Genomic DNA, 14449 nt, shown 5'->3' on the forward strand with positions numbered 1-14449 from the left:
GGAGGACTATGTATACTATGTAGGAGTATATAATATGGAGGAGTATGTATAATATGGAGGAGTATATATAATATGGAGGAGTATATAATATGGAGGACTATGTATAATATGGAGGACTATGTATACTATGGAGGAGTATATAATATGGAGGACTATGTATACTATGGAGGAGTATGTAGAATATGGAGGACTATGTATACTATGGAGGACTATGTATAATATGGAGGAGTATGTAAGGGAGTAGATGTGCAAGAGCCTCTACTGTGTGGCTCTAGTTCATATAGAGATACATGAGTACAACATACAAAACCAAGGAATGCAACATCAGATTACATATGCAGAGTATATGCAGGGTATAGGCACAGTATATGAAGAGTATATGCAGTGTATATGCAGATTATATGCAGAGTATATGCAGGGTATAGGCAGGGTATAGGCACAGTATATGAAGAGTATATGCAGTGTATATGCAGGTTATATGCAGAGTATATAAAGGGTGTATGCAGCATATATGCAGGGTATATATGCAGCGTGTATGCAGGGTATATGCAGATTATATGCAGAGTATATAAAGGGTGTATGCAGGGTATATGCAGTGTATATGCAGGGTTTATGCATGGTGTATGCAGCGTATATGCGGGGTATATATGCATGCAGGGGCGGTCTTGGCATTTCTGGGGCCCCAAGCGAAGTTATGTCTGGGCCCCCCCCCCCCCCTCGACACGCGTTCCAAAACAATAGACCGCTGTGTGTTGCCCCCAGTAGTATCCCTTGTGCGCTACCGCCAGTAATATATACTCCTTGTGTGCTGCCCCCAATAGTATATACCCCTTGTGTCCTGCCCCCAGTAGTATATACCCCTTGTTTGCTTCCCCCAGTAGTATATAGACCCCTGTGTGTTCCCCCCAGTTATATATAGCCCCCCCCCGTGTGCTCCCCCAGAAGTATATAGACCTCCTGTGTGCTGCCCCAGTTGTATATAGACCCCCTGTGTGCTGCCCCCAGTTGTATATACCCCCTGTGTGCTCCCCCACAAGTATATAGGCCCCCTGTGTGCTCCCTCAGGGGTATTTACCCCCCCCCCCCGTGTGCTCCCCCATTTATATATAGACCTCTCGTGTGCTCCCCCACTTGGATATAGACCCCTGTGTGCTCCTCCAGTAGTATATAAACCCCCTGTGTGGTTCCCCCAGTAGTATATAGACCCCCTGTGTGCCCCACCACTATTATATAGACCCCTTGTGTGCTGCCCCAATAGTATACAGACCCCTGTGTGCTCCCCCAGTTACATATAGACCACCTGTGTGCCTCACAAGTAGTATATAGACCCCCTGTATGTTCCCCAGTATATAGACCCCCTGTGTGCCCCACCAGTAGTATATAGACCCCTGTGTGCTCCCCAAGTAGTATATACCCCCTGTGTGCTCCCCCCACTTGGATATAGACCTCCTGTGTGCTCTTCAAGTTGTATATAGACCCCATTCTGCTGCCCCAAGTAGTATATAGACCCCCTGTGTGCTGCCCCCAGTAGTATATAGACCCCTCTATGAAGCCCCAGTAGTCTATAGCCCCCGTGTGCTCCCCCTGCTATATAGCCCCCCTCTGTGTTCCCCCCATTTATATAGACCCCCAATGTGCGCTCCCCCAATTAAACAGACCCTTTTGTGCTCCACCTCCCATATAGTATATAACACAATAAAACAAACACTTATACTCACCTGGGTCCGGGCATCTCCTCTTCTCTTCACTCTTGTGGCCGCAGGAAGGGTTTTCCCTGCGATCACAAGAGGCCGCACTCCCCTTGTCCTGGCGCCGATGCTGGAGCGCCGGCACCACAAGGACAAAGCTGCCACTTGTGACTGCAGGGAAAACACTTTCTGCAGCCACAAGAGCGACTGACAGGAAGGGGGCCAATGTCTCCCGCCCTGTCAGTGCTGCTGCTTGTAACTATGAGTGCTCATTACGAGTGCTCATAGTTACAGTTAAGATGGCAGCAGCGAGCGGGACAGCGGCCCTGTCCAGTGGGGCGTGGGGGCCCCCCTGGATGTTGGGGGCCCCAAGCGATCGCTTGGGGTGCTTGTTGCCAAAGACCGCCACTGTATGCATGGTGTATGCAGGGTATATACAGGGTACATGCAGGGTGTATATGCATGGTATATGCAGGGTGTATATGCAGGGTATATGCGGGGTGTATACGGGGTGTATATGCAGGGTATATGCAGGGTGTATATACTTTGCTAGAATCCAATATCTGCATGCATACAGCACCTGGCAGAGTAGATTTAGCATGGAGCCTTCATGCACGGCCATATGGGGATGTGTACATGTAGTATATACCATTCACAATGAAATCCTCAGCATCAGGTCCGCAGCATTGTGTGCAAACCATTACAACCAGTAAAACCATTACACGCTGCAGATGGTACCTGCGGATTTCTTTGCATATACGCCAGGTGTGAACATCCCCTACAGGCTGTGTGTACCCAGCGAGATAAGGACTGATCCACTCACTGCAGCCAGACTGGTTATAGATACAATACTGAATATAGATACAATCCTATACATATATATATATATATATATATATATATATATATATATATATTAGCACTGCTCCACTCACTGCAGCCAGACTGGTTATAGATACAATACTGAATATAGATACAATCCTATACATAATATATATATATATATATATATATATATATATATATATATTAGCACTGCTCCACTCACTGCAGCCAGACTAATGATAGGACACCAGGTATAGATACAATTATTTATATATATATATATATGCACTGATCCACTCACTGCAGCCAGTATAATAACACTGGATACAGATACAATCCTATATATATATATATATATATATATATATATATATATATATATATATATAGCCATTCACATTGCTGCCTTTCTGTAGAAGCTGGTGACTTATACATGGAAACCTATGGAGACTTGTAGCCTCCCTCCTGTAGCCCCCCACTATTCATGGACCCCCATAATAATAATAACATGGGGGTGTATAGGAAACATCTGCTGGTGTGGGGCCTGTGACACCCATGTGCAGAGGATGTGTGGGGTCCCGGGCAGATAGGATGCCAGGCAGATGCAGTCCCCGGCAGCCATTGCCCTGTATAGCAGCAGCCGAGGGGGGGGGGGGGAGGAAGTGAGGGACGGAGCAGCCGCTGAATAGATGCAAATGGAGACAGATGAGGGGGAGAGGGGGAGGCGGCAGGCAGACAGGCTGGCGCCAGGAGACACCTGCGGCTCCTGAAACAATGACAATGCCAGGTGAAGAATTCCTAACACATCCCCCAGCCCCCCGCACTAATCACAGCTGATTCCAGCTGCACTGCCCCCCGCCGCCCCCAGCACACACAGCCGGGGAATCCGATTATCTTACAACTGCTAATAGGATCACAGGCCCGGAGCCAGTGCACACAGCGCGGCATCTGCATCCTGCGGCAGCCACAGTGCACACAGCGCGGCATCTGCATCCTGCGGCAGCCACAGTGCACACAGCGCGGCATCTGCATCCTGCGGCAGCCACAGTGCACACAGCGCGGCATAGATAGATAGATAGATAGATAGATAGATAGATAGATAGATAGATAGATAGATAGATAGATAAGAGATAGATAGATAGATAGATAGATAGATAGATAGATAGGAGATAGATAATAGATAGAAGATAGATAGATAGATAGGAGATAGATAGATAGATAACAGATAGATAGATAGATAGATAGGAGATAGATAGATAGATAGATAGATAGATAGATAGATGATAGATAGATAGATAGGAGATAGATAACAGATAGATAGATAGATAGATAGGAGATAGATAGATAGATAGATAGATAACAGATAAATAGATAGATAGGAGATAGATAGATAGATAGATAACAGATAAATAGATAGATAGATAGATAGATAGATAGGAGATAGATAGATAGATAGGAGATAGATAGATAGGAGATAGATAGATAGATAGATAGATAGATAGATAGATAGATAGAAGATAGATAGATAACAGATAAATAGATAGATAGATAGATAGATAGATAGGAGATAGATAGATAGATAGGAGATAGATAGATAGGAGATAGATAGATAGATAGATAGATAGATAGATAGATAGATAGATAGATAGAAGATAGATAGATAACAGATAAATAGATAGATAGATAGATAGATAGATAGATAGATAGATAGATAGGAGATAGATAGATAGATAGATAGATAGATAAATAGATAGATAGGAGATAGATAGATAGATAGGAGATAGATAGATTAATTAGATAGATTAGATAGATAGGAGATAGATATCCACTTGTCTATTTACATCCATCTCCATCTATTATATGTTCTGATAATATTTATTCCCTTTGGGTTTACCCTGCATGTATGTAACAGTATACGGAGTCACTGATACACTACAGCTAATATATACAGTGGTGCCTTGGATTAGGAGCATAATTCGTTCTGGGACGGCGCTTGTAATGCAAATCAACTCTTAAACCAAAGCAAATTTTTCCATAAGAAATCATAGAAATGCAGACAATTGGTTCCACACCCCAAAAATAATGATTATTCTGAATAACATGTAAAACTAATGAAACAAACATTCAGAAACAGCAGAATATGTGATATTATAAGTTACTGTACAGTAATGGAGAGGATGGGAAACACAAGGGCGGACAGAGACTGCAGGGAGCATGAAGGAATGAGCAGGGCAGATGTGGGCACAGTATAGCAGCGCTCTCTGTCCGGGGAGAGAGGGGTTACAGCTATGGAGAGATTACCCCCACAGTCCTGTCCCCTGATGTAAGCCCCAGCCTAAAGTGGATCTGCTATGATTTGGAAGGTGAGGGAGACTTCCTGGGTCAGAGTACAGGGCTGTAGACCCCGCTATGCAGACCATGCCCCTCCTCCACTCGCACTCCCACCCAGTACGGGGAGCTCTTAAACCAAAGCAATGCTCTTAAACCAAGTCACAATTTTGAAAAACTGTGAGCTCTTAAACCAAAACGCTCTTAAACCAAGTTACTCTTAAACCAAGGTACCACTGTATATATATATATATATATATATATATATATATATATATATATTTATTTACACACCCTACACTCCTCTAGTGTGTAATATCCATCAGTAGTGTTACACACCCCACTTCTCTAGTGTGTAATATTCACCAGTAGTGTTACACACCCCACACTCCTCTAGTGTGTAATATTCATCACTAGTGTTACACACCACACACTCCTCTAGTGTGTAATATACACCAGTAGTGTTACACACCACACACTCCTCTAGTGTGTTATATCCATCAGTAGTGTTACACACCCCGCACTCCTCTAATGTGTAATATCCATCACTAGTGTTACACACCAACACTCCTCTAGTGTATAATATCCATCAGTAGTGTTACACACCCCACACTCCTCTAGTGTGTAATATGCATCACTAGCGTTACACACCCCACTCCTCTAGTGTGTAATATCCATCACTAGTGTTACACACCCCACACTCCTCTAGTGTGTAATATCCATCAGTAGTGTTACACACCCCACACTCCTCTAGTCTGTAATATCCATCAGTAGTGGTACACACCACACACTCCTCTAGTCTGTAATATCCATCAGTAGTGTTACACACCACACAGTCCTCTAGTGTGTAATATACATCAGTAGTGTTACACACCACACAGTCCTCTAGTCTGTAATATCCATCAGTAGTGTTACACACCACACACTCCTCTAGTGTGTAGTATCCATCAGTAGTGTTACACACCACACAGTCCTCTAGTGTGTAATATACATCAGTAGTGTTACACACCACACAGTCCTCTAGTGTGTAATATACATCAGTAGTGTTACACACCACACACTCCTCTAGTGTGTAATATCCATCAGTTGTGTTACACATCACACACTCCTCTAGTTGGTTACTTTACCATCACTCCTGAACCCAAAAACTTACAAACTTGAGTAGAAACATGTGGAATATATAAAAATAAATAGATTAATCCTGAGAAATGCCTGGAATGTTCTGGGAGTTCAGAATAATAGAGATCCAGCAAATTCCTGCTCCGCGTATACATATAAGGCTGGTTCTGGTACTACTACTGAGCGCTGCTAATACTGCCCGATGCCGCAGCATGACTGTGTCCTGTATCATATAGGGGGGGGGGGGGCTGCTTATTATGTACATCCAGATTGTGTTATGGCTTTTACCAGGATTCATAGGTAAGTACAAGGACGCTACCTCCCATCCATAGGGCCTACATGATACTGTATGTGCGGAACAGCATCAGCCAAAAGGATGGAAGGAAAGAACTGGCAGCCAGAAGATAGATAGGAAATAAGAGATAGATAGATAGATAGATAGATAGATAGATAGATAGATAGATAGATAGATAGGAGATAGATAGATAGAAGATAGAGAGAGAGATAGATAGATAGGAGATAGATAGGAGATAGATAGATAGATAGATAGATAGATAGATAGATAGATAGATAGATAGAAAGATAGATAGATAGATAGATAGATAGGAGATAGATAGATAGATAGGTAGGAGATAGAGAGAGAGATAGATAGAGAGATAGGAGATAGGTAGGAGATAGAGAGATAGATAGGAGATAGATAGATAGGAGATAGAGAGATAGGAGATAGATAGGTAGGAGATAGATAGGTAGGAGATAGATAGATAGAGAGATAGGAGATAGGTAGGAGATAGAGAGATAGATAGATAGATAGTTGATAGATAGTAAATAGATGATTGAGATGGATAAAATATAAACATGTGATAGATAATAAAGATAGATTACAAAGATAAAATATAAGCCGATGATAAAAGATGAATGACAAATATACATATGTGAGCGGCTATATTCACACATAGAGGGAGATTTATCAAACATGGTGTAAAGTGAAACTGGCTCAGTTGCCCCTAGCAACCAATCAGATCCCACCTTTCATTCCTCACAGACTCTTTGGAAAATGAAAGGTGGAATCTGATTGGTTGCTAGGGGCGACTGAGCCAGTTTCACTTTACACCATGTTTGATAAATCTCCCCCAGTGTATTAAAACCAGGCGTGGGATGAAAAAATAATAAACTGTGCAAATCTTTCCATTGTAATTCTGCCCTGTCATTTCCACTTCTGATTTTGGTTGGAAAAAGACTGGTGGAAATACTAAGTGTGAACATAGCCATAGATGTCAAAAGATGGACGGATAGATAGATGTAGAGCATTGGAGCAATTGTAAAAACATCTTTAGCAACAAATGACTCTAAGCTGTAGAACAACAAGTCCCAGAATAGGCCACCTGCCTCTTGTGTGCTCATGATAGAGGACTGTACCTTATAGAAAGGCCGGAGGGAGGGAGGGGGTCACATACTGTCAGTGCAGGAGACTCCACCACCTGACATAACCAGATTCCTGCCATAACCTTCCATTACTCTTACACATTATTATGTATATAGCACCGGGACTTCAGGACTGTTCCCCTACCAGCAGGGATAAGGAACCTCAGCTCTCCAGCTGCTGCAAAACTACAACTCCCATCATGCCTGGACAAAGCTAAAGCTTCAACTGTCCAGGGATAATGGAAGTTGTAGTTCAGCAACAGCTGGAGAGCCGAGGTTCCCTACAGGACTTTAAAATCATTCCTTATATTACTCAAGTATTTTATATAAAGTTGGAGAGATGAGCGGGGCAACTAAATAAATAAATATATATATATATATATATATATATATATATATCTATCTATCCAGGATTCCATAGCATTTATATTGGTTGAGGATACAAGTGCAGTATATGTATACCTGTTCTTTGTAGGAACATTACATCTGCCTTTCCCACCCACCCCCCCAGGCTGAGGAGCTCACACTCACCATACACACAAATACACACTCATCGTACATCATACACACATTCACTCACCATACACACACACACACACACACCTAAAACACACTCATCGTACATCATACACACTCTCACCATAGATAAACACACACTCACCATTCACACAAACACCATAAACACACACAAATACACACTCGTTGTGCATCATATACACTCACACACCATACATAAACACACACTCTCACCATACATAAACACAGATACTCACCACACACACACACACAGTCGTCATACACACACACACTCCCCATACAGTCACTTCAAAACATCAAAGTAGTAAAAATAAGATTTATGTTTATTATTTACAAACAAGAATTAAACAACTTTTATAAAAAGTTTCCTTTTTTATCTAACAATCTGAAACTGAGCAGTTCCAACACATAATTCTCTACTTTAGAGAGAGGGATATTCTGGGGTCAGCGCCACAGATTAAAGGCTTCTTCTTCTATGTCCTTACAAAATAGACGAAGGCATAAAAAAGTATACAATGTAGAAAAAATAATATACAGCTCTTAATGGAAGGGGAACATGTCACTGATGTCCTCCGTCCTGGGAGGTCGGGCTGGGGGGGACAGTACATGGGGGGCATGGCGGAGGAATCATGGCGGAGGAATCATGGCGGAGGAATCATGGCTTTTGGTCCACATTCGGGAGGAATGTAAAAAAATAAGAAGTTTACAGGAATAGAATAATACTTCAGAGGTTTGGTCTATGGGGGTTGCAGCATTCGGTTGTGGATATGGGGGGGTTGGTCTCATAATGCAGTTAGAGGGAACAGTCTCTTAAATTCTTCTTATTGCTGCTTTTGAAAGAGTTAAAATTCTTCCATCTTCAAATCTGTTGCTTCATGGAAAGAAGTTTTTTTTTTTCTTCTCATGAATTTCCCACACCTGCAGAAAGAGAAATATGCATGTATGTGAATGTGAGTCACAGCGAGGGAGGGGGAGCAGACAGCGCGGCGCCTGAGAGGAAGCCAGCACCTCCCCTAGGCCTGATAACATCTAGCAGCCACTCAGTGACAGCAGGCAGCACTCTGCTCCATACACTCACTGCCTGCCACAGCAACTCAGACACTACAGACCATACTCATATATATATATATATATATATATATATATATATATATATATATATAAATTATATTATATCTTATATAATTAAAATATAAAAATATTTATTTACTTTGAAATACACACACAACCCATTATCTCTCATATATATATATATATATATATATATATATATATATATTTTTTTTTACATACACAACCCACAATTCCCCATTATCACTCTAAATATATACACACACACACACATTTATTTATACACACACTCATACTTACACAAACACCACACATAATTCCCCGTTATCTCTCTCTCTGTGCACACACAAATATACACACACACACACACTCTTGCTTACATACACACCACATATTATAATATATTATATATATATATACATACATACACACCACACACACACACACACTCTTGCTTACATACACACCACATAATATATATATATAATATATATATATATATATATATATAAATATATATATACACACACACACACATTTCTCTACTACTTGCAGTAACTGGAAACCCCCTTCTAGAAGTACAATATAATAGTATAATAGATGGGTAGGAGAGTGCTTCTTACCATTCAGCCTGGTCAGTGACAGACGCTGCTGGCATCTCCTTTCGTTGTCATTTCTGAGAAGTCTGATTTCTGTAACAGAGAAGCAGATGTTACCATTAGGACCGTGTTCACACTGCGGCAGACATGGTGCGGTTACTGGAGGCGGTTAGGGACAATGGGCTGCCATAGGGCTTCCATCTCGGAGGGCTCACCTGTAAGGAGAGGATGGAGCTGTGCTCCTGCTCTTCTTCCCCCAACACTATCTGCAGGTCGAAGATGTAGTCGATGACGTGCTGCAGGATCTCCACCTGGCTGAGCTTGCTGCCCTGGGGGATGCCCGGCACCAGCTCCCGCAGCTTGGAGTAGCAGTCATTCATGTCGTACAGGAGGCCGATCGGCTCCTCGGATCCCTTGTGGCCGTTGCTGCTGCGGGCGATGCTCAGGCTCTGCTCGGACAGGCAGCACACGGCCTGGTAACAGCTGGTCATAGAGCGCACCGGGCTGATGGCTTTCATGGCGGCAATGGCTTCTCCGGGAGGACAGAGCTCGGCTGCTTCCACTATAGAGGGGGATAGGCTGCTGCTGTATGCTCTGCTGTATCCTGGGCTGTATTCTCGGCTGCTGCTGTATCCTCAGGCTGAGTGTCTGTCACACACACGGCCGCCCTCCCTATATATAGGCGCAGCCCCTCCCTCCCCCCGCACAGCCCCCCCCCCTCTCCTCCCTGTAATATGGAGATAACAGCTGGCTGATCGCCGCCCGGCCGGGGATCGGGGACCGCAGTGTCACATGGAGTATAATATAGGAATACCATCACATGGAGTATAATATAGGAGTACCATCACATGGAGTATAATATAGGAATACCATCACATGGAGTATAATATAGGAATACCATCACATGGAGTATAATATAGGAGTACCATCACATGGAGTATAATATAGGAATACCATCACATGGAGTATAATATAGGAGTGCCATCACATGGAGTATAATATAGGAATACCATCACATGGAGTATAATATAGGAGTACCATCACATGGAGTATAATATAGGAATACCATCACATGGAGTATAATATAGGAATACCATCACATGGAGTATAATATAGGAATACCATCACATGGAGTATAATATAGGAGTACCATCACATGGAGTATAATATAGGAGTACCATCACATGGAGTATAATATAGGAATACCATCACATGGAGTATAATATAGGAATACCATCACATGGAGTATAATATAGGAGTACCATCACATGGAGTATAATATAGGAGTACCATCACATGGAGTATAATATAGGAATACCATCAGAGTATAATATAGGAATACCATCAGAGTATAATATAGGAATACCATCACATGGAGTATAATATAGGAGTACCATCACATGGAGTATAATATAGGAGTACCATCACATGGAGTATAATATAGGAATACCATCACATGGAGTATAATATAGGAGTACCATCACATGGAGTATAATATAGGAGTGCCATCACATGGAGTATAATATAGGAGTACCATCAGAGTATAATATAGGAGTACCATCACATGGAGTATAATATAGGAGTACCATCACATGGAGTATAATATAGGAGTACCATCACATGGAGTATAATATAGGAGTACCATCACATGGAGTATAATATAGGAATACCATCACATGGAGTATAATATAGGAGTACCATCACATGGAGTATAATATAGGAATACCATCACATGGAGTATAATATAGGAATACCATCACATGGAGTATAATATAGGAGTGCCATCACATGGAGTATAATATAGGAATACCATCACATGGAGTATAATATAGGAGTACCATCACATGGAGTATAATATAGGAATACCATCAGAGTATAATATAGGAGTACCATCACATGGAGTATAATATAGGAGTACCATCACATGGAGTAATGGTAATTGGTAATATATATAGTGTATATAATATATTTAATATATAATATATTTATATGACTATGTGTTAGTGTTTTTATATATATATATATATATATATATATATATATATATACTGCCTCCTTGGTAATGAGTGTATACAGTATATATATGATTATAAGTCTGTATATATATAATGATGCAGCAGTAATAGCAGGGCCGGTGGTCGGGCTCTCGGGCCCCCCATACACCCGACCAGTGTGATTATACTATTGGTACAATGTCCTGTAATCCGCCTGTGTAGCTGCGTTTTCCCCGCTCCCCTCCCCCCCTCCTCCCTCTCTGACCTCCAGACTTTCTGGCGTCAGGAATATTATCCTGTGAGGAGCGGGAGGGAAGAGGCTGGGAACTGAACGAGCAAAACAGACGGGGGACCGGGGGCTCCCCCCTGCCGGAATCCTACACACACACACACATTATATATATATACACACACACACATATATATACACACACACATATATATATATATACACACACACACACATATATATACACATACATTCTCATACACACACACATATATATATATACACATACATACTCATACACATATATATACATATACACACACACACACACACACACACACACACACATATATATATACACATACATTCTCATACACATATATATACATATACACACACACACACACACACATATATATACATATACACACACACATAGATACAGGTTCAGGCTCTATGGCTGCTGGATTCCTGCACATTACATATATATATAGAGAGAGAACTACAACTCCCAGCAGGAAAGCTCTGCATGGTGGGAGTACTGATCTATCTATATGTATCCTATTGGTAGGTAGGTCAGACATTGTATCCCGATATATATGTATATATATATATATATATATATATATATATATATATATATATATATGTATATACAGTGTATCTATATAATCAGGAGCCCCAGTGCTCGCTCTCTGGGATAATCCTCTCCCCATAGAGCTGAGTGCTGTGCGGAGTGACAACCACACACAATGTCTCCGCATAGCCGCCTCTGTGTACACAGCTTTGGATGTGAACATTGTCCTCCCCCTCCCTCTCTTCCCCCTCGCAGACAGCCTGGCGCCAGCCCGTGACGTCACAGCCCAGTCCCCCTCCCGCTAGGGACGCGTCTCCATAGGCAACCGCAGGCCCGTCCAGCTAGAGGCGAGAAGTGGGCGGGGCTCCTGTCAAACAGCTGCCGCTTAAAGGCGCCGGATCAGGCCGTCCGTTCCCAGGCAGCCGCCAGTGTCCCCGCCTCTGTATGCATAGCTGCATCTACACAGGGCGGTTATAGGAGAGCAAGGTGGAAGAGAGTCAATACAGCTGTGTGTTACCTCTAATGCTCCTATAAACAGCCTGACACACCGGGGTAACCCTTTCATGGCTGGGTCAGGCGGTGAGGATGGTTATAGTATAGGCGGTGAGGATGGTTATGGCGCAGGCGGTGAGGATGGTTATGGTATAGGCGGTGAGGATGGTTATGGGTCAGGCGGTGAGGATGGTTATGGCGCAGGCGATGAGGATGGTTATGGTATAGGCGGTGAGGATGGTTATGGGTCAGGCGGTGAGGATGGTTATGGCGCAGGCGATGAGGATGGTTATGGTATAGGCGGTGAGGATGGTTATGGTATAGGCGGTGAGGATGGTTATGGTATAGGCGGTGAGGATGGTTATGGTATAGGCGGTGAGGGTGGTTATGGGTCAGGCGGTGAGGGTGGTTATGGGTCAGGCGGTGAGGATGGTTATGGGTCAGGCGGTGAGGATGGTTATGGCGCAGGCGATGAGGATGGTTATGGTATAGGCGGTGAGGATGGTTATGGGTCAGGCGGTGAGGATGGTTATGGCGCAGGCGATGAGGATGGTTATGGTATAGGCGGTGAGGATGGTTATGGTATAGGCGGTGAGGATGGTTATGGTATAGGCGGTGAGGATGGTTATGGTATAGGCGGTGAGGATGGTTATGGTATAGGCGGTGAGGATGGTTATGGTATAGGCGGTGAGGATGGTTATGGTACAGGCGGTGAGGATGGTTATGGTGCGGGCGGTGAGGATGGTTATGGTGCGGGCGGTAAGGATGGTTATGGTATAGGCGGTGAGGATGGTTATTGCACACGCGGTGAGGATGGTTATGGCGCAGGCGGTGAGGATGGTTATGGCGCAGGCGGTGAGGATGGTTATGGTACAGGCGGTGAGGATGGTTATGGTACAGGCGGTGAGGATGGTTATGGCGCAGGCGGTGAGGATGGTTATGGTATAGGCAGTGAGGATGGTTATGGCGCAGGCGGTGAGGATGGTTATGGTATAGGCGGTGAGGATGGTTATGGCGCAGGCGGTGAGGATGGTTATGGTACAGGCGGTGAGGATGGTTATGGCGCAGGCGGTGAGGATGGTTATTGCGCAGGCGGTGAGGATGGTATAGGCGGTGAGGATGGTTATGGTGCGGGCGGTGAGGATGGTTATGGTATAGGCGGTGAGGATGGTTATGGTATAGGCGGTGAGGATGGTTATGGTATAGGCGGTGAGGATGGTTATGGTATAGGCGGTGAGGATGGTTATGGTGCGGGCGGTGAGGATGGTTATGGTATAGGCGGTGAGGATGGTTATGGTATAGGCGGTGAGGATGGTTATGGTACAGGCAGTGAGGATGTTATGGTGCAGGCGGTGAGGATGGTTATGGCGCAGGCGGTGAGGATGGTTATGGTATAGGCGGTGAGGATGGTTATGGCGCAGGCGGTGAGGATGGTTATGGCGCAGGCGGTGAGGATGGTTATGGTATAGGCGGTGAGGATGGTTATGGTATAGGCGGTGAGGGTGGTTATGGTATAGGCGGTGAGGATGGTTATGGCGCAGGCGTTGAGGGTGGTTATGGCGTGGGTG

General features: G+C 43.6%; 1 protein-coding gene across 1 annotated transcript; it reads right to left on the reverse strand.

Annotated features, from left to right (window-relative positions):
• Positions 1-8221: 8221 nt before the first annotated feature.
• ID3 (inhibitor of DNA binding 3) lies at positions 8222-10178 on the reverse strand. The gene is made up of 3 exons (XM_069972628.1): positions 9805-10178; positions 9614-9682; positions 8222-8837 (listed from the first exon to the last, which is right to left on the reverse strand). The coding sequence occupies exons 1-2, from the start codon at positions 10105-10107 to the stop codon at positions 9626-9628; spliced, it is 360 nt and encodes a 119-aa protein (XP_069828729.1). The 5' UTR covers positions 10108-10178; the 3' UTR covers positions 8222-8837; positions 9614-9625.
• Positions 10179-14449: the final 4271 nt, after the last annotated feature.

This window comes from Dendropsophus ebraccatus, chromosome 5 (genome assembly GCF_027789765.1).
Source record: "Dendropsophus ebraccatus isolate aDenEbr1 chromosome 5, aDenEbr1.pat, whole genome shotgun sequence".
NCBI lineage: Eukaryota > Metazoa > Chordata > Amphibia > Anura > Hylidae > Dendropsophus > Dendropsophus ebraccatus.

Bases quoted from the DNA above. Each gene is read 5' to 3' on its own strand.
- ID3 (XM_069972628.1), bottom strand. From the start codon at position 10,107: ATGAAAGCCATCAGCCCGGTGCGCTCTATGACCAGCTGTTACCAGGCC. The intron at 9,683-9,804 runs GTGAGCCCTCCG...TCTCTGTTACAG, and splicing joins GCTCCATCCTCTCCTTACAG to AAATCAGACTTCTCAGAAAT.